Raw genomic sequence first — 21330 nt, 5'->3', positions numbered from 1 at the left:
GAGAGAAAAAAAGGGTCGAAATGATGAAGGAAAAAGGAAGAAAGGGGATAAAATAGAGAGGAGTGATAGGAGGAGGATATAGAGAGAAAGGGTGTGGGTTTACAGATACAGAGAGGGGGGGGGGGGTCCGTTGGAGGGAAAGAAAAATCGGATAGAGGCAAAACACACAAAGAAGAAGTGTGATTGTGTGGGGGTATATTATAATCATATGCATATCAAAATACCATCTTTATGAGTGACATATGTATATGTTGAAAAAATAAGCATAATGATCATTGTCATGGATATCTTTTAGCTTCTTAAATAAATCATCTTTATCAAATCCAACATTTTTATCTTAAAAAGGGGATTATGGAAATCTTACTGTTGCCCTTATAATACAATGATTTTATGGTATTATACCAACTTCTGGGTCTAGATGCACGAGGCTTACAAGTTCATGAATATTGGTATGTCGATCATTTTCAACAAAGCTGAGGGGGAACCAGGAAAGGTAAATGAAAATGATGACATTGGGATGCAAGACCGATAAAATTTGCAGATTTTCAACATTTATTATTACTTTTTTTTATTATGTATTTTTGGGGGGGCGGGGAGGAGGGTTCAAGTTCGATAACAAACTTAAACTGCATGAATTGTTTTGCAAATTATTTTTTGTAAAATCTGAAGTGAAATAAGATTATCAGTTTTTTTTTCTTGTTGGTTCCTTTTTTGTCAGAGAAAGATTGGAGCAGGCTGTAAAACACACATAGGGATTCTTGACCGTCTATCATAAATTGATGTACTTTTGTTCATGTAACGTGCTATAATTTAACGCAAACTAATGACTAAATCAAATTAATTTGACTATTCTATCAATACGATATGTTCTGGTTTATGTGTCTGAGATCAAACGTTCCGATGGTTTTATTTTAATTATCACATAGATGACGAATAATCTGCCAGCTTTGAGAGTATAACCTGAATTTATTCTATGAAAACTGAATACACAAAAACCGTTATTGGCTGAAGTGAGTAACCACGGGGCGTCTAACAATGTAGAGTCTATATTGTCACAAAATAGTTAAGCTCACCTTTCATGCTGACTGTGTTTTTTTTGCTTTCCAATTACATTTTGATACATAGTGCCATGCAATCCAGGTATACGATATGCCTACCTAAATATCAACTATTTTGAAGATACTGGGTTCTTTTTCTATGCAAAAATGTGAATAAGCCCGTCTCAATTTTTTGTTCGCATATTCGCCTGGAAGTTACAAATTTCCAAATGATTTTTAATGCTAAAACCAGTGATTAATTTATAACAATATGCATTCCTATCAAAGATTACAGTTGTATGCTACATAGCATCCGCAAGATATACAAATGAATAGAAGTATTCATATTTTAGCTTATATACTTTTATAATGCACGGAATTTACCAAAATCCTTGGAGTAAAAACACAGTTTGTTGTTGAATATAGCACTAGGATATCACCTTTTGTGCGAATGAGAACGATCAAATAACAGTGGATTTTAATGAATGGTTACAAAACTATTCCTTTCAGCATTTTATTTCTTTTAATTCAGCCAAACTAAGTATTCAATCAAAATCGGGTCCACGTTCGTCAACACATGCAGACAAGCCAGAATTTTCAACGATTGAAGAAATACTATACAAAAATATTTCAGCAGTATTCTTGGTCACACAAACAATGGGAATATTAAAAAAAGGCTCGAAACGAAAGTTCGGCCTCAGTTTGTTGGCATATAGCTCTCATTCAGATATATTTTATGGACACTTATTAATCTTTTGTGTCGGTAAACTTGACGTTGATCATTTTGACACATTCTCGATGAATTCCACATCTGCATGCATAGAGTGCGTTTCCTGGCCAAATATTCAGTACTTGTATTTATGGCTAATTGTCTTGTTTTGAATACTTTTGTGTACACCTTGCACAAATTGTCAACAACCAACTGAAAATGGACCGTTTATACAATTTGGAAATGGGACATTTGATTATACATAGAGACAAAATGTTTACGTTTTGTAATTTTTTAAACCAAAATAAGATTTGTATTCTTTTGTAATTACATTATGGCACATTTATTATCCGAATTTTGAATTTCGAAATGCACACTCAAAAAAACTTTGCTCAATATTGGGTAAAATTGGAACATGTCTGTTTGCTGAGTAAAATGGCACCAAATACATTGTAAATTTTACGCAATGCTGTGTTGAAATTTCCATTAAAACATACATTTTGCCCAATATGGGGACAAAATTACACAGCAAACGTGCATCATTCCCTTTCTACCCGAAATTGGGTGTTTTTTTACTATTTTATTTTTAGAGTGTATACAAATATACGAAGGAATTACAAAAAAACAAATTTATCATGGCTTTGCCAGAGAAGTAGTAACAGTCAATAAAGTAACCCTAACAAGTAAAACTACGTGCACTTTTTGTTTTGAAAAATAACAATATTTGTTCTGGCTCATTCTATTTTCCTTTATGAACCTAATACTGTCCCACGTTCATGGCAAGGATTGTTTCGAAGTGGATTTTTTTAAATATGAATATATTCTTTATCTTACCTGATGGGCTGTGCGTTTGGCCACAATAGTTAGCTGTAGGAGACTGGAGAGTTTCTACATAATCCCGATGACCTCCTCGAAGCAAGGTAGATGATGTCGATTCGTGACCGTTTGGAACTCTTGGAGAGATTGCACTAGTAATTCCCGGCTCCAGGCAGGGTCCATAAGAGTTCCACCGAGGTATATTAAGATCTGTAACACCTACCAGTCCTTGTCTTGTGTTCGATAAAAGACCAATATTTCTGCTGTCTTCACCTGCACACTGGCGGGAATACGAATTCGACGGGTGATGAGCTGCGAAAGAGACAGTCCCCCCGCCGGCGCTCCCCGGTGGGTTATTCATTGCACACTGCGATCCCGCTGATACAGGAAGCACGGGTATTTCAATGCCCCCTCCTCCTCCTCCTCGTCCGGTGCATGTCGATCCGGGCGGCGGCAAGGCAAGTGATCCCGCGTAGCTGACGGGCTGGCAGGTCGTGGCTGAGGCGTAGGGCAATGGCAGTGCTGCTGGTGGATATCCCGCCGCGCACATCATAGCCGAGGTGGTGACGGCGGATGGATGCGGGTAGGGTTGGGGATGGTGGTGGGACAGACCCGCTGTCAACGACGCAATCGAAAAAGCCGAAGCTACTCCGGCTGGTTGCATGACCGCCAAATTTCTTCTCCAAAAAGCACCAAGATCACTATGTTCTCTTACGTCTCCTCGATACTGGTGACGAAAAAAAATACAAAGTGCCTCTTTGATATCCTCAGGAACAAAATAAAAATATACTTATAACTTTGCCGTAGGGTGATATTTTCATACCGAGTGTGATAAGGTACATAAAGAGGGATTAGAACACCGGCTTAGCGCCTTATTAACCGTGCCACTGAAAATTGGGTCAGATAATCTTCGAAGGAGCCTCGGAAAATTACTTCTGAAAACACGTTTTTGAGGAACAAACTCAAGGGTTCTTGGCGAAAGCACGTTGCTTTTTGTTGACTCTGGGTAAGAAGAAGTGAAAAGAGAAACAAAACAACGTGCGCTGTGCAAGAGGTGAAATTTCTCACCCTGAGTCTTTCACTAAGGACGCACTTCATTTGGGGTCTACCTGCTATCGACGTGTCGGGCTCTCTGATTGGCTAAGCCTCGCATCTCGGACAATGGCTTTCTTAACATATTTTTCTAAGCTGGATTTTGATTGGTAGGACTCATGGTGAACCTTGGTGACGTGTTCGTTTGTCATCTTTTTCTATCATATCTGTTTTTCGTGTTCTTATCTTACTCATCGTGCTCATAATTCTGGTTCAGTTTTCAGGCTACTTTCTGCAACGAAATCTCTCACGAAAATGATCAGATAAAAATGTGTTCGAAAATCAATAGACCCTAGTTTAATATCATCATTAGATATGACTTTTTTCCAGGGCTTGAAATTTCACTATAAATACAAGTGTGAAAATCAGTCACCATAATTATGAACTTTTTCGATTCCCCAAAATTTTGGGATAAAGTCTGTTTTGAATAAGAGTTTATTGTTATTGTTTTATTTGTTATGGTTGATGTAGGCCTATATTTTGAGTGGGTTCTCATGGTCATGATTGTCTTGGTATTCACGTACTAGCCTAATGAGGTCCATGGTACAACTATATTTTCCAAATCAAGAACGGTATATTATGTAGATTCAACTCCAATTATATAGAATCAATCATTAATCATGAAAAATAGAATTTATGATTTTTATTGTCGTTCATCAATAGGTTTTTTTTTTCTTAATTCATGATTGCATTTTTTTTGGGGGGGGGTCTTTGTGTGTGTGTGCATGATCTGAACAATAACATCCTCATTAGGAATTTCCTTCCCCTGAAATGTTAAATGGGTTTCTACACCGTAAATGACTTTTCTGATCGTTTTAACATATTCAAAAGAAAATATGAAAATCAGGAATAACGCTTTTTCGATAATACGAACATTGTTGATACAGACAATATATTTTCTGAACTTTCAGGATGCTAGGAATGGCCAAGGCTTATGTATTGATAAATGTTTCATTGTCAGATTGATAGGTTTTTTTTTCACTGGTAAGATATCTGAGATACAAATAGATGAGTGGTCAAAAGGAAACAGAAAAGAAAGGCAATGACTGATTCTGATGATATTACCATATCTTTATCATTATTTGCAGTAACGTAACTAGAAAAAGGGTATATTGATGGTGGTTTAAAGAATTGTCTACGGTGAACTTTTGGGGCGGAAAAAGAATTTGATTTTCCCTATAATTACCATGATTACAGTCATGATCACAAAAAATTGCAGAAATTTATTAGACATAAATATAATAAGGCCTTAAATCAATCTTATCCCGTATTGATAAAGGGCAATGACTTGCACGATCGAAGTAGGTGGTAAATTTTAATAGCAGAGAATATTCTTTGGATTGCCAATAAAGCTCTCTTCCCCCAAATTGTGTTCAATAATCGCAAATTGGAAAGTCCTTTTTGGCCCTCTGTTTTCCTTGCGTGTTGGTTACGGATTCGTTTTGTTCCGGCCGATAGTGCCGAAAATCATTGGGCGGGTCTTTTGTCGTCTTCGGAGGGCCCGAGCAAAGAGAAACTGATCGCTTTTGAAAACTCATAAATCAGGATTTGGGAGGGAGATTATCGCTTTCCAATTTCATCGTATATAGGTGGGGAGTAAGATCAACAGTTCCACGCCTTTATCAAATGCAATTCAGAGTTCATTTATCATCTATCTATACCTCATGGGCGAGGGGCAAAACATTGAGGATCATTCGTTTCGGTGCTGACGATTGGGTCCCATTCACAATGCTTGCATCTGGTTTAGCAATTCCATTTTCAAAGATGTAGAGATACTGTGTGATACTTGACTTGTATATTCATATTTCTACAAAGGCATTTTTCTTAAAATCGTCGTATTATTCATCATTGTTGTTTCATGATAAAAACATTGTTCCGATCCTCTTATTAATATACTCAGATCACCCAAATAGAATAACATATGCTTAATTTTTGTTTTCAACACAATACAGAGGATTGCAATCAGAATACAAAACATAACTCGAATTATGATGAAATGGAGATGAAAAAGAGTCGAATAAATGATAAATCATAGTATAATCTTGGTAGAATATTGACTCAAAATTACAATGGGCAAATTAAATGCGGAATCCAATTGACTGGGTTGGCCAAAAATAGCTACATTTGTTCATGAATTGGTGATAATGACTGTGTCCGTCAGACACTAAAATTTTTATTACAAAAAAAAATGATGAACATTTCGATTGCATTAATATTGTTCTTCTCATATTTGGTGAAAGTTGAAAATGAATTTTCATTTAATGTCTAAATGTAAAAAAAAGAGATCGAGAGAGAAGTTATCCTAAATGTCACCAATAAGTGCAGAGTTCTTTATGCCCTTTCTATTTTTTTTTGCAAACAAGCCTGATTATGCCTATAATTATCGTAGTTATACACAACGCTCTCTTGTCAAACTTACTCAGTTTTCTTTATGACTTGCTACAATTTTCGCCTAAAAACGATCCCTCGTGGCACAATAACTAATTTGGTTTTGTGGGGTTTCTTTTCTGCACTTTCAACCCATGACATTTCACACAAAAGACGACAAATCAAGTGAAATGCGATACTCTCCGCTCGACAAAAGCTAAAGAAAAGGTGTCAACCAAAAGGAGAGTATACACTTTTAGAACTGACCACTTACATCGACCCGCCAAGCATGCCTCATTAAAATGCAATCATCATCTGCTGTAAGTTGAGTACTTTTCGATTTGTTGTTAAGAGTTATTTATCTTGGCTCAATTTCGAGGCGTTGCGCCTTCTCGGTTCGCAGTTTCCCATTGTGACGAGGGACCCACCCCACCTATTTGCTGTCTGCTACCCCCGCCGATACCTTGAAGGTTATCTCAATATTATACGTCTCTAATACAAAAAGAATAATGGACAGACCTAGCCTTGATCATTAGTAATTACCAGACAGTTTTTGTGCAATTTGATTACCCACGTGCAAAATCACTTGGAAGCCATGTTGATACAAAGTTTCAAATATACCGTAGTCTCTGCGTGATCAATATCGAATGTCGTTTGTTCATGTGTAATGTTTTTACATCGTAATTGCCTTACAAATTTGACCAACTATTACTGTGAAGGGAATTATTTTCACTGTTTCAATAATTGACATCGGAGTATTAATATTCTTCTAAACATAGAATTCGATTCATTGCTTTTAAAAGAAGATAACATGTACATTAGTAATATGACCAAAAAAAGTTATTTTGTACAATGTACCAATAAAGATTACATATTTTATAGTGCTGTGATAATTATTATGCTGGAATATGCATGTACAAGGCTGGCTGTGGAAGTTTCATTATCTTGTAAATATAATTTATGTAAATATTTTTTTTATTGAGTAGTTTTTATTGACAACTTCAATTCATATACAAAATAAAATATATATATAACAAATAGAACTTTGAAACATAATATTTTCATGAATGTTACAATAAAACACAATGTCAGACGTCTTCCAATACATAATTATAAATAACATTGATGATAATTATATGCATCAAGAAGAAACTTCTACAGAAAATTCCAACATATTGATTTTATTTCAGTGTCAAATAAAAAACAAGAGAAATTTTCCAAATACAAAAATAAATAAATCATTAATAAAACCTAAACGAATTGAAGCCATCAGCATATATATTTTTTAACCCATCACCTCGGCCTCTTCACCCAAATAAATATGATCGCATTGATCGATCTGATACGTCAGAAAAAAAATCTTGGAACCACCAGAATTTGAACCTCTCATCTATTGTGGGAGTAGATGAGGGGTTCAAATCCTGCTGGTTCAGAGAGATTTTTTTCTGACGTATCAAATCGATCATTTTATTTCATGCTTCTCTTTAAATTTGAATGTATTCATGGGACTGTATGTTTATGTCAAAATAACGAATGATAAGATTTAGGGGAAGGTGGTATAATGATTCCTAAAAACTAATGAAGTGCATCGTGTTTCTTTCTTATCAACCGTTCGAAAACCCATTAGGTCTTTAATAAATTTGGTCTAAGTATCGTTTGGTCGACAGTACACGTTTGGTTTCATAACATAGTCCAATTTTCATTTAATCTAATGCCTATGTCACTTGTCAAATGAAAATTGGGGTCATAAACAATTTATTTAACAAAATAGACGAAAGGGGTTTTAGATCAAGTGGATATTGGACAAAATGGGAATAGCCTGTAAGTGGAAATTAGACAAAATGGGAGATGTGCTAACTCGCAATTAGACCAAAAAAAAATGCTTGGTAGACAAACTGGCTGAAGATGAAGTACACTGCAAAAACTGCAGTGATAATATAACACCAGTCCGGAATCTATATTTGACCACACCAGAGAAGTGTTAAATTAACACCGGTTTGGTTTTGAAATAATTCCAGATAGGCGTTAATTATACAACACCAGTTAGTGTTAAAACAGCATCGATTTAATTTCATACCGGTGTTGTTTCAACACTTCTCTGGTGTGGTCATATATAGATTCCGGACTGGTGTAAAATTAACACGGCAGTTTTTGCAGTATAGGATTGTGTGGGAAGAGACCAACTGGAAAAACACGAAGTGGTGTAGACCAATTGCCAATTCGCCTTTTAAAGTTCCTTTGATGAAGGTGTTGGTCTAATATTCGACTCTGGTTTTCAAATAACCCAATCTTGACCTTTCTATCTTAAACCCACCAATCTAATGGCCTTGACCGTGACCCAATAAAAGGAACGTGGTAATGCAATTTCTTCCTACAAAAATCAAGAGGCATCTACGCCATAATTACCGCGCTCATATACCATGCCGACTTTTCTTCGTCTATCGAGGGCATTTGATATTTTGCGATTTGTCTTAGAAACTGCGGCAATCGCACAGAGACATAGGCCTACACTTCAAAAAGGTGTATATTGCATTAGGTTACATATAGTCCAATTTTCATTTAGTCTAATGCCTATGCTATTTCTCAATGAAAATTGGGTTCATAAACAATATATTGAACGAATTAGACGAAGTGGTTTTAGATCAAGTGGATATTGGACTGGATAAAGGGGAATAGCCTATAACTGGAAATTAGACAAAATGGAAGGTGCGCTAATTGGCAGTTAGACCAAAAAATAATGCTGGCTGAAGACGAAGTACACTGCAAAAACTGTGGTGTTAATTTAACACCAGTCCGGAATCTATATATAATTCCACACCAGAGAAGTGTTAAACAACACCAGTTTCGTTTTGGTCTAACACCAGATTGGTGTTTATACAACACCAATTATTATTAAAACAGCATCGGTTTGATTCCAAACTCGTGTTGTTTCAATACTTCTTTGGTTTGGACATAATAGATTCCGGGCTGGTGTTAAATCAACACCGGAGTTTTTGCAGTGTATTTTAGCGAATGTGTATCGCTTGAAATGTTTCGAATATTCCTATCATCTCCTGAAAAAGATATTTCATTTAAAAAATAAACCTCAAAATTAGGGTTAAAAATAAATGGCGGTCTGTTTAAACATACATGGTATCAAGCAACGAGCGGAGAAATTACTTCTATAATAGTATAATAGGCTTACCATTTTTTGTGGCGCCTTGCATGTTCTTGACTGTGTACGTGACGGATGACCACGTGATGACGATGCTGTTCTACATGGACATGAAATAACTGTGGAGTCTTCAATCCACGAGAAAGGTGTGTAGCTATATGAACCGCAGTCTTTAACCAAAAAAGCCCAAACAATATGTGATATAAAGCTAATTATAGTCACCTAGTTATATCGCATAATAACTCCTCCCATGCTTGCATGCTATAGTGTGTATTATCATCACGATTATATACGAAACCCCCGCTTTTATCGAACGCTCTTTTTAAGCTAATTACACTCGCTACCATAATTGATCTCAATTATCTCGTTAAAGCGATACCAAATTTGTGCAGTGGACAGTGGCCGGAACCAAGGGTCGTAATTGGCTGGACATTAATGCTCCCTACTGTGATCGATGAAGCACGCTTGAGCCTCATTGTTGACCACTAACTGACCATTGAAAAATAAAGCTTTCGCTGACCACTTTAGCGCTTGGTCGAGCTGACCAGTGCAATCATGGGATTTCCAATAATCATGATGACAGGGGTTGCGTTTCTGTCGCCGGCCCAAAAAAACACACACACACAAACCAAAAGAAAACAACAGAAAATTGAAGTCTTGTCTGCTTTACCAAGCGTTAGAAATAAGAATTCGGTATATTCCCATTTGAATTTATGGTTTTTCCATTATAGAAACTTAACCCTAAATCTCCGGGTATTTTGATTCTTGTCATTCCCGGGGGGGGGGCGGCATTATGGCCCCCCCCCTTAAGATCTCGGCCGCCGATCGCGCGAGCGACGCAAAAATTTGCACGCTGGTAGTGTGCGATGTAATCTACAAGGCTGTATGATAAAATTTTCCAAAATAATGAGATTTTTTTTATATGAATTAATTATGCTAATTTATGCATAAATCATACTTTTTGCTCTAATTCACTAAATAAAGCTCCTAGAATGCTAATTTTTGGTAAAATTTTTCTTTGTAGCATTCTTAACAATTGTAAATAAAAAAAACTTTTTTTAATAAAAATAAATTTCTTATGTATTTTATTGTTTTATGAATTTCTTATGTATTTCCTTGTTTTTTTACTTTTTGTTTTTTATTGTTTTTTCAATGGAAATTGTTCCAGACATAATTCTGATCATAAACAAGGCAAAATTAATTAAGTTTAATCAGTAAAAGTAGAAATAATGATACATTTATGAATTTTGGCTAAATACGCAATTTGCATTGGATTTGTACATGAAATCACGTTTATGAGCAATTTTGGGTCTGACATGCACTTGCATAATGTTGCGTAATGTCGTAACCGCGTACCCGGGCGTCACAACTTTGGTCTCAAAATTTGCGCGAGACTTGAATGTAAAAATTCAGTGAGCTGCGAGGTGAAAAAATTTCGCGCAGCAGATATATCGCGAAAATTGTTGAGGGGGGGGGGCATTATGCCCCCCCGGGAGAATTAGGGTTAAGAATTCGACTTAAACCATTTCAACATGAGCTTCACACAACTCACAAGCAAACATTGACCCGATAGCCTTTGCGATTAGTCATGGCAACATAAATTAGTCTGGTCTGTTAGCGTCAAAAATGCCCTACTTGTGGACACGGTGGACAAAAGCATGATTTTTTCTCCAGACCTTTGTTTATGTATAAGAATTAAGAATGGGGTATGCTCCAAAAATCTGGCTGCAGGAACAGTGAAAAAATGGGTGAAAATGTCAGAATTTATGAGTTCAGATTTGTCTGATATATAGACTAGCGCTAGTGCAAAACTCAATAGCAGTGCATTATTTTGCATTGGATTAGTTCTTGAATTCAGACCCTTTTTGAACAGATCTTCTGTTTGTCCTCGCATCTCAATCTGAATGAAGATGCTAACCAAGCCGAAGGGTGACGGTGGAGGGGGTTGAATGTTGGTGTGTGTGTACATATTTTGGTCATGGGGTAAAGGTGTGCAAGACACATTTTTTGCATGTGTTGGAAATTGTGTTGCCATGGTAACAGTGTATTATTGCAAAAATAAGGGAAAATCTTGCAGTTAGAACCACTTCCTCTGTTTTTAACCGATTCTCATGAAATTTGGCACACACATTGGTCTTGAGGTGAAGATGTCTAAGACATACTTTTGTGTGTCTTTCAGAAATCTTGTTGCCATGGTAACAACATATTATCTGGTGAAAATTGGGAAAAAACCTTACAATTCAAACTGTTTCATCAGTTTTCAATCAATTTTCATGAAATTTGGCACACACATTGGTATTGAAGTAAAGATGTACAAGGCACTTTTTGTGTGTGTTTCCAAAATTGTGTTGCCATGGGAACAACATATTATATGGCAAAATTTAGGTAAAAACCTTGCAATTTGAACTACTTCATTAGTTTTTTGTTGTTGTTTTGAACCAATTCTCATGAAATAATTATGACTCACACATTGGCCTTGAGGTAAAGATGTGCAAAAACCTTTTGTCAGAGAGTGCATTGCCTTGGTAACCACATTTAGCCAGAAATATGGGGAAAACTCATTGTGGATCAGTCTACTTCTCAGTTTTGAGCCTGTGCTCATAAAAGTTGACACAAATATTCATTTTGGGTAAAGATTCATATTCAGTATTAAAAGGGAATCAAGACTTGGTCATGTTTTGTGCATGGAAAAGGAGAAAAATAAGAATGGTGAAAGTTTTAAAGAAATCGGACAAGCAAAATAAAGTTTGGCTGCTTTAAAATTAAGATCCCTAAGGCTACTAGTTGTAGAATTCAAATTGGCAACTGGGTAAGTAAATTATGACAAGGGGTGGGGCCACAAGGACAACTTTCCCATAAGACTAGTAGTTATCAGGATTTTTGGTTTTCTCCTAAATCCCTATTCCATTGGGGCCGTAATATAAACCTGGTAGTATGTTTTGTGTCCTCATGAAAGAAAGATATAATTTGAAGTAAAACTTTTGAAAAAAGAAATTTTAGCTAATTAATTATTCCAGTACATGGAAGAGTGGTCCTTGCCTTCTTAAATCACTGTGACATCACATATGCGGTCAATTTGAAGTCTTCATGGGTATAGTGATTACCAATGTTTATAACTTTAATATGTTCACAACTTTGTTATGGTTTGTCCGATATTGTTCAAACTTTGACCTATAAACTTGTCTGATTTTTCATTTTCCTCTAAAAACATGTGTTTATTTGGGTTTGATTCCCCTTTATATTGTCATATAATAGCGCAGGGTATTAATCACCTTCAATAATATTTATAGGCTTTTTTTTGGGGGGGGGCGGAGAAGGTCCTTAAAAACTGACAACATAAAAATATAGAAGGTTAAAGGCCATGACCATGAGGAACTTAAACACTCTTAAAATAACACCCCTTACATTTTTTATTTGGGGGGGGGGCTTTAGAAAATTGCCACATAAAGATTAAAATGAAATTATAACGACTAGGAACTTAACCCCCCCCCCCAAAAAAAAAAGAAGAGAAATCCTTTACACTTCAGCATATTAATTTAAAGCCTCAAACATTCTGCTTTGAAAAAAAAAAGTTTCCGGTGTCCAATTAATCAATGTTTTATTTGAAGCATGAAGCAGGGGCTGTCACAGAAATATACTGAAAAAATGAAAGAAAATATAAGGCTAAAATCATGGATTTGCAAGTGAATTTCTAAAACAAGTGCAGATATTTTTGTATATATTTATATTTCTATAATAATTAGTTGCATGATTAAAGGTACACTTTAAAATATGTCAGAAAAAATATACTTAGAGAGAGACAGGAAACAGGAGATGGCATGGTGAAGCTCAAAATCAAGAGTGATGTGAAAGTTAAAAAGAAAGAGTAGGAACGGAATATGAATATGAATAAAAGACTGAGTAGGAGAATATAAATAAACAATGGTTAATTGGGTACTGTAAACAATTTTTTTATCAAATCAGAATGCATTAAGCTTCAAATGAATGGTCTGAACTGCAAAGGACTCTTCTTACCTTTGAAGGGGGGGATTTTCTGCTAAAAAGTATTATCAGCCCCCTATTTTTTTTGGGGGGGGAGTGTTAAGTTCCTAGTCATAATCCTTTAACTGTAATTTTAATGAGGTCATTTTCTAAAGACCCCACCCCCAAAAAAAAAGAGTAATGTCTAGCTTTAAAAATGCATTGACCCCTGAGGGACAAAGGTGTAGACTGGTTTGAGCATGGGGAAGTAGAACTAAAAGTGGTATGGGGAGGGGTGCACATCTTGGGGAGGTGGAACTAAGGTTTGGAAAATCAGCTGTTGAAAGTAGAAGGGGTACACATTTTGTTTTGCTTGCCAGTGTTGGAACTCCTCTGCTTCAGCGGAAGGTTTCATATTCACCCAGTGTACCTCCAGCCTATATGCCCTTAAGGGGATGCGTTTTTTTAAGAGTGTTTATCATTTTTATGTTTCTAATGGCCACTGCCTTTAACCTTCTTTGATGTCAGATTTAAAGGACTAATCCTGCCCCTTCCCCAACCCAGAAACATTAATGAAGGTGATTAATACCCCCACATTTTAATGCAGAGAAGACATTTAGAATTTAATATGAATCTTTACCCTAAGATGAATATTTCTTCCAATTTTTATGAGCACTGACTAAAAACAGGGGAAGGAGTTTGATCCACAATAAGTTTTCCTACATTTCTGGCTATCATATGTGGCTACCCTGGTAATGCACTCTCTGACAAATGCAAAAAAAAGGTTCTTGCACATCTTTACCCCAAGGCAAATGTGTGAGCCAAATTTCACGAGAATTGGTTCAAAACTGATGAAGTAGTTCAAATTGCAAGTTTTTTACCTAAATTTTGCCATATGCTAATTTGTTACCATGACAACACAGTTTCTGAAACACACACAAAAAGTGCCTAGTACATCTTTACTTCAATACCAATGTGTGTGCCAAATTTCATTAGAATTGATTGAAAACTGATGAAGCAGTTTGAATTGTAAGATTTTTTCCCAATTTTCACCATATAATATGTTGTTACCATGGCAACAAGATTTCTGAAAGACACACAAAAGTGTGTCTTAGACATCTTCACCTCAAGACCAATGTATGTGCCAAATTTCATGAGAATCGGTTAAAAACAGAGGAAGTGGTTCTAACTGCAAGATTTTTCCCTTATTTTTGCAATAATACACTGTTACCATGGCAACACAATTTCCAACACATGCAAAAAATGTGTCTTGCACACCTTTACCCCAAGACCAAAATATGTACACACACACACCAACATTCAACCCCCTCCACCGTCACCCTTCGGCTTGGTTAGCATCTTCATTCAGATTGAGATGCGAGGACAAACAGAAGATCTGTTCAAAAAGGGTCTGAATTCAAGAACTAATCCAATGCAAAATAATGCACTGCTATTGAGTTTTGCACTAGCGCTAGTCTATATACCAGACAAATCCGAACTCCTAAATTCTGACATTTTCACCCATTTTTTCACTGTTCCTGCAGCCAGATTTTTTGGAGCATACCCCATTCTTAATTCTTATACATAAACAAAGGTCTGGAGAAAAAATCACGCTTTTGTCCACCGTGTCCACATAATTCCGCTAACTGACCAAAATAAATGTATATAATATTGCTTTAATTCATTTGTTTTGAAAGTTAATTCCGTATTTCTGTTTGTGATATTTCAGACGCAAAATCTGTTTGAAAATTTGTCGCCAAACACTCTTAAAGTCACATTTTAGTCCAACATGTTTTGTTTAATTACATTAATCAAGATACTTCTAAATCAAAATGAATTGCACGAACGTATTTGTTTCATTAAAGCTGAATAAAAAGTTTTCAGATTGGCTTTTCTTTGTTTTGTTTTTTCTCGAGACAAGTTAAGGTAAAGTTCAAAGGGGGTCAATATTAACCCAAAGCTTTCCAGCAATAAACGTACGTTTCTGCATCGAGTTATAAGGTGTTGTTCATATCTCGAAACGTCACTCTCATCAACGCAAGTCGACATCAAGCGTGCAGTAATTAAACCAAATCACACCAAATCACAAACAAGACTGATTAAAGATGCATGGATGCGTGCAAATACCTGTTATGAATATTTCATCGCTCAATTTGTCTAATTGGCCTTAAAATTGATTGACGGAGCCATCGGGGTAGAATGGGGGGAGTTTGTCCGTAGCGCCCGGCGACAATGTAACATCGAAGGCACCCCGCCACGCGGTGGACGCTAATTTTCATGCAATCTATCCAAATATTATCTGAGGTTGCACTTTAACTTGAAATCATCGCATTTTCAGCTCGAAAGGAGAACGATTATCACCGATATTCCATGAATATGTTTCACCCGCGGAGAGAAGGAACTCGCTACTTGAGGCGGAGCGTTTTTGCGTGATTTTCGTGGCATTAATGGAGTTTAGTTCTCGTCTCTTGCAAGCTTATTTTAACACGAAGTTAATGGATGAAGTGAAGGAAACAAATGTATACTTTGTACATTATTTTCTGTGACAGAAAGATAGACATAAATAAAGAAAAGAAGAGAGAAGGAAGGAGAAGAACATTGGGAGAGAAAGGCAATTTGTACTGCATGAAAAGAATGCAAAAAACTACTTTGCACCGTCATAATAATAACCATTAAGACAAACTTGGATGGAAAAAATATTCATGAAGTTTCCTTGAAATAATCATATCTTCACAGGATGTTTAAAACCATTGAAGACAATTGAGATTTTTTAATCGATTAAAAATATCCACAATAGGCAGCTTGTTTGATTTTTGATAGGCCCAATATGAATTGCTTATACTTACTGGGATAACTTTGTCATCATGGTAACTTTATGGCAAAATGACTCAGTAGCCAATCAAAACTACATATTCCATGGTGAAAAAAACAATTAATGATGCACTGTAAAAACTGCGGTGTTAAAACTGACACCAATCTGTGTTAATAGAGGACCACACCCTGAGGTGTTAAAATAACACCCTAGAGATTAAACATAGCACCAAAGAGTGTAAATGTAACAACAAAAGATGTTGTAATAACACCTATGTAGGTGTAAAACTAACACCACCAATTTAACAACGGTGTAAAATAACTGGTGTCGTCATATATCATATATACCATGCATGGACCCTAATACCCCCTCTCTCTCTCTTTACCCTTCTCCCCCCCTTTTCTGTCTCTTTTCGCCCTTCTTCATTTTAAGATTGTCTATTTTGCATACCATTGCAGATGTAGGAATCCAGTTGGTCTGAGAATATCCGCACTTTTCTGTGGCGCCACTCTGGTTCCAAAAGAACGATGAAGTTAAGTCGCTGGCGGGTATTTTTGTGAATAATTGATCCTTGCTATCAATATTTCAGTTTTTTATCTCATTGCATTGCATAGACAATTCGAATATTGTCTACCAACCTTGGGTGCATAAGAACGATCGAGATTTGACTGGAAAACGATTTTCAATCTCAGGATAGACTCCATTTTTCGTCAACAGCAGAAGAGGGGATGAGAACAAAGAAATGCGGTTTGCGGATTACGTTGAAACTTGAAAACCATTGACATCTATATCAAATATTATTTTTCTTTTATTGCGACAATTTTCTTAATGAATGAATTCTCCTTCTTTGTTGAGTTGAGATGTACGAATTATTTACGCTCTAAATGACTGCTGTAAATATGCTTTTGTTTTGGAGTCGCGACGACGTTTTAGCAACAGCAATTATTACCATGAGGTCATTGACAGTGGTGTGGTTTTGTGTGGTATTTTTCTTTTAATCTCAAATTGCTTTATATATATTATACGTGTACAATAGATGTCTGAATGAACCTATTATATATATCATCGTTTTTTTCACAAGATAGCTTGTGTGTATCGAGATAACCAAAAAAAAAAAAACATGTCCCTTAAAAATATTCAGTAGAAGTTATATTCCCATTTAGCATCGATTCCTTGCAAGTTAACGAATTGTATCTTCACCAGAGAACCACTCTCTACTCTAAAAAAAAAAAAAAAACAGAGAAAAATAAATCGCTAGCAAAATAATTTCTTTAAATGTCGTTTGATTTATCTCTGAATCTAGTTGCGAGACGACTAGATTTAAAACAATTATTGTAAATCCAAAAAAAACATAAAAATAGCATTGGGTGGAGAAAAAAGGCAAAAGAAAAGTACTATTTTAAGTAATCTGTTACAAACTGGCTACACTGTTAGAAAAAATAAAAGAAGTTCCTGCAGCAGAGTCTCGAGAACACCTGTAATCTTACCGAATTGCGTAATAATCATTCTGTAAATTCATAAAACAAGAATTTTTCTTCAATTTAACAGAACAGGTCTGTTTAAAAAAGGGGAAAAGGGTGTTTTATTCAAGGAAATTTGTAAGATTCCATACATCAAATACCAATTTCCTGTAAGATTACGCAATTCGGTAAGATTACAGGTGTTCTCGAGACTCTGCTGCAGGAACTTCTTCTATTTTTTCTAACAGAGTACAGAACAGAAGATGCTATCGATATTTTATTCTCAGCTATCATCGTCAGTCGACAGATATGTCATAATAACCACCAATATTTGTACCCCTATTCATGGATCGGGGGTAATTAAGTAGCCCCTTGACGATCATATCAAGAAAACGAATTAAATTACTCTCTTTCGCCATGATTAAAGCTACTCCATTGGACTTGTCATTCGGCGACACATTCGCGTCAGAGAATTTGATTTAATGCCCAGAAAAAAGGCGCGAATCGCCAAAACATATCGACTGTCGTTTTTCGTAATGCAAACTATTGAATCAGTGTTGCGCACTACAGATTGAGTCATATTTCGTCAGAGTAGACGGGGGTAGCGTCAAGAGCCCCACGGTGGCCATTCCACACGCGGCAATTTGCAAAATTTGTCCATAATTTGTAATCGAGCTGCAAGATATCTCTGAAATCCTAAACGTCTTTATTCAAAGAAAGTCCATGAGTAGGGAAGCTCGGCCGAAGAATGCTGAAAGTCGTTTGCGTTTACCGTCATTTATGTTTCAATTTGATTTTATGTCATGATCTGTCATCTGTCAAATGGTTCGCATCAATGTTAAAATGTATCAATTAAGTATCATTCCGTAAAAATACAAATGAATTAAACTGAAACTGCAAGAAAAAAAATTGTGTCACTCGTCAGAGTTCTGCAGATCACCAGAAAATATTTTTTTTAAGAATTTATGATTTAACAGCAAACTTTTAAAAATACGACATTGATTGAATATGCATGTGTAGGATGTAAAATGATTGATATTAACATGACATCATAAAGTGTCAAAACGGTATAGATAAACCCATGCAACATTCTGCAACATAGAAGATTTGTCCGTTCGTTTGAAATAAAAGTCACCATTTATAAATCGAAGATCCATTAAAATGATAAAATATCATCAATATTCATTCTGAATAACAGGAATATAATCCGATCAATCAAAGATGGATTTAAAAAGTTTGTTACGTCAAAACGGATGAAAGTAGTGATTAACGAGGTGCATTTTATCGATTTCCATTTTCTTCTGATTGCACGATATATAGTCTCAAAAGTTGAAATATACGACTCGGTTTATCATTCAAAGTAACGAACACATGAATAATCATGGAATGATTAATTTCATAAAAGATTCACTCGAATTATAAATCATGATTCAAATGAATTATTCCTCAGTCTGGTCGTAAATTCTGATGACAATACCCGTCAAAGAAAAGCCCCTTGGAATGATTTCTTTATATATGTACTTCTGGGGAACTGTCTGATGAAGAGTCGTAACCGTCAAGTTCTTTGAATGATGTTTTCCTAACGTGTTTATCCCTTTTAATGGTTCACTGAAATATCCTTTGTCTGGCAATTGTAAAGGCGGTCGACCCTAAACCTCTGTTTTAATCGGGTCGGTAGATCAAATTGTGATGTCTCGGGTTTACCGTTGGACAAAAGCTCGTCACACAATGTTGGTCGTGTGGTTTGCCCTCTCAGTGGAGCCACACTTTACGTCCAAGTTGAGTTCTCGGTCTTGGGTCATTTTTCCTGTCCGCCACACAGATGGTGCTGCTGGAGCCCTTGCTCAAAAGCATAACCTCATTTGAATGGCTGATTTAATGCCATTGTAAAAAGATATGAATGATTTCTCTTCCTTTAGTATATGTAAGTCAACGGCGCCCTTTTGGCCCGTTTAGGAGTTCCTATTTGTGATGGAACGACAAAAGCAAATATGCCTGTCCGTTGTCTCAGGCATCGCTTTGTATATGGGTCACCCAGAGGCGAAAGCACAACGCCTGAAGGGTCTTGGTCGAGTTTTTCCCCTCTTCGAAAAAAAAAAAAAGGGTGCCGGGTCCTTACCCTGCGACAGATTATTTTACTGGGGTATTTGAATACGCATGCATATTCATATTGAGCTGTTGAAAGAGAATACAAGGGTTTTGGTTGTAACCATCAGCAAGTGTAATTGTGAACGTTTTTCTTTGGGGGTATTTTGATAGGGAGCGGGGGGGGGCAGAACGACTAACAGGCATCCGGGCCCATTCCCCTTTTTGAGAGCTATAGAAAGGGGACGTCGTAGTTTACTCAATTAAATTAGAGATATATTATGTAGTTACAAGACCAGTGGCGGATCCAGAGGGGGGCCCCGGGCGCGCCCCCCCCCCCCTATTTTCGCCGGATTTTTTTTTTTTTTTTGATGGTTATATTTACTGGATTGGTACAATGTAGTCAATTTCAAGGGCTAGATCTAGTCAAAACTATATTTTAACTTACGCTCATGGCCTTTGTGTTCGAACAAATGCACCCTGTCATATACTGTATTGCAATATGTAAATTCCGGAATTCCAGGGCGCGCAAGTCGATTGGTTGGAAAGTTGCACCACTTGCACTTGTAATCGGGAGTTGCAGTGCAGTGACCAGTGTGAAGATGTTGGATTGGATATCATTTTTTCCTGAAATTTTGTGTTTTTTGTAACATGCGTTTGTCCGTCTTTATGGCAAATACATGTAAATTGTAAGTAACAGATCGCGAGAGAAAGTGTCAACGATGCGAATGATAATGTCTATCCCCGAGATTATTCTTCACTCAAAGATGAAGCCCTATATCGGGCGCCACGTGCGCAGCATTATCATTCTGCCTTGGTCATGTACGTTTTCACTAAAATGTATAGGTCAGACATATTTGTATTTAATGTAAACTAACTTTTACACTTTCTGGTAGATTCAGAGGCATATTATCCAGGGCGCCCCAACTAAGTTTCGCCGAAGCAATCATTCCAACGAATTATCAAGGAGCAAAATTGTATATTCTCAATCACCAGTCGACCCCACTCCGCGTTTGCTGTGTATAGGCAGCTATATGTCAGCGTAAGGAGCGAAGATTTTATGTGACGTGGGGGGGGGGGGGGAGAATAAAAATACAAAGTATATCCCTTATGTATTATAGTGTGAGTAATTAAATTCCACTATTTCGTCTGTTCTTCGTTTGTTTTGCATAAATAAACTTTCCATATTTTCATCTTAAAAAAATAAAAGTCATGATTGAGCTCAAACTTGGCAGGAATAGCTTTGCCCAACAGAAGGCAATCAATACAGTTTACAACATTTACATTGTTGGTTGGAAAGCTAGTATATTGATTCAACATGTCGAAAAAACATCAAATTGGAAGCCTATATGAATTCATGGTCTAAACAAGTTGTAATTTCATAAATGAAAAGCTTACAAAATGCCTTCTGAACTCTGTATAGCGAAGACGAGCCTCGGTTTATTTTACATTTTCTGCCACTGGTAGTTATAACTTATACAATTATGGACTGGATATCAAAGCTCCTTACATGTATTTTCTAGCATTTTTATCATTGACCTTATTTAATTATTTGTGGTATAGTTTTAACAAGTGCTTCGTAAAAATTGATTATCTTATGTTAAAATAAATATAAATACAATTTCATCCTGGCTGGTCATAAGTTAAGATGGCAACGCGATGAGAGACTTTGAACGTAAACAATAAAAATGATGAGAATCCCCTTAAGAAGCATTATTTACTTTGAGGTTGTGCAGAGAATGACTGGATTATTATTGAAGATGATTTGAAAATAATACGAGGGAAAAGGTTGATTACCAGAAGATGATGTCGTTTTTTTCTGTAGTTTGTAACAATTT

At 36.3% G+C, this 21330-nt stretch overlaps 1 protein-coding gene across 1 annotated transcript; it reads right to left on the bottom strand.

Annotated features, from left to right (window-relative positions):
* Window positions 1-624: 624 nt before the first annotated feature.
* LOC121411785 lies at window positions 625-9487 on the bottom strand. The gene is made up of 2 exons (XM_041604635.1): window positions 9206-9487; window positions 625-3289 (listed from the first exon to the last, which is right to left on the bottom strand). Exons 1-2 carry the CDS (start codon window positions 9206-9208, stop codon window positions 2504-2506), a joined length of 789 nt encoding a protein of 262 aa, XP_041460569.1. The 5' UTR covers window positions 9209-9487; the 3' UTR covers window positions 625-2503.
* Between the last annotated feature and the right edge of the window lie 11843 nt (window positions 9488-21330).

Source organism: Lytechinus variegatus, chromosome 3, assembly GCF_018143015.1.
Source record: "Lytechinus variegatus isolate NC3 chromosome 3, Lvar_3.0, whole genome shotgun sequence".
Lineage (NCBI taxonomy): Eukaryota > Metazoa > Echinodermata > Echinoidea > Temnopleuroida > Toxopneustidae > Lytechinus > Lytechinus variegatus.
Note: the sequence above shows the minus strand (reverse complement) of the source record. Positions and strands in the feature narration are given on the sequence as shown.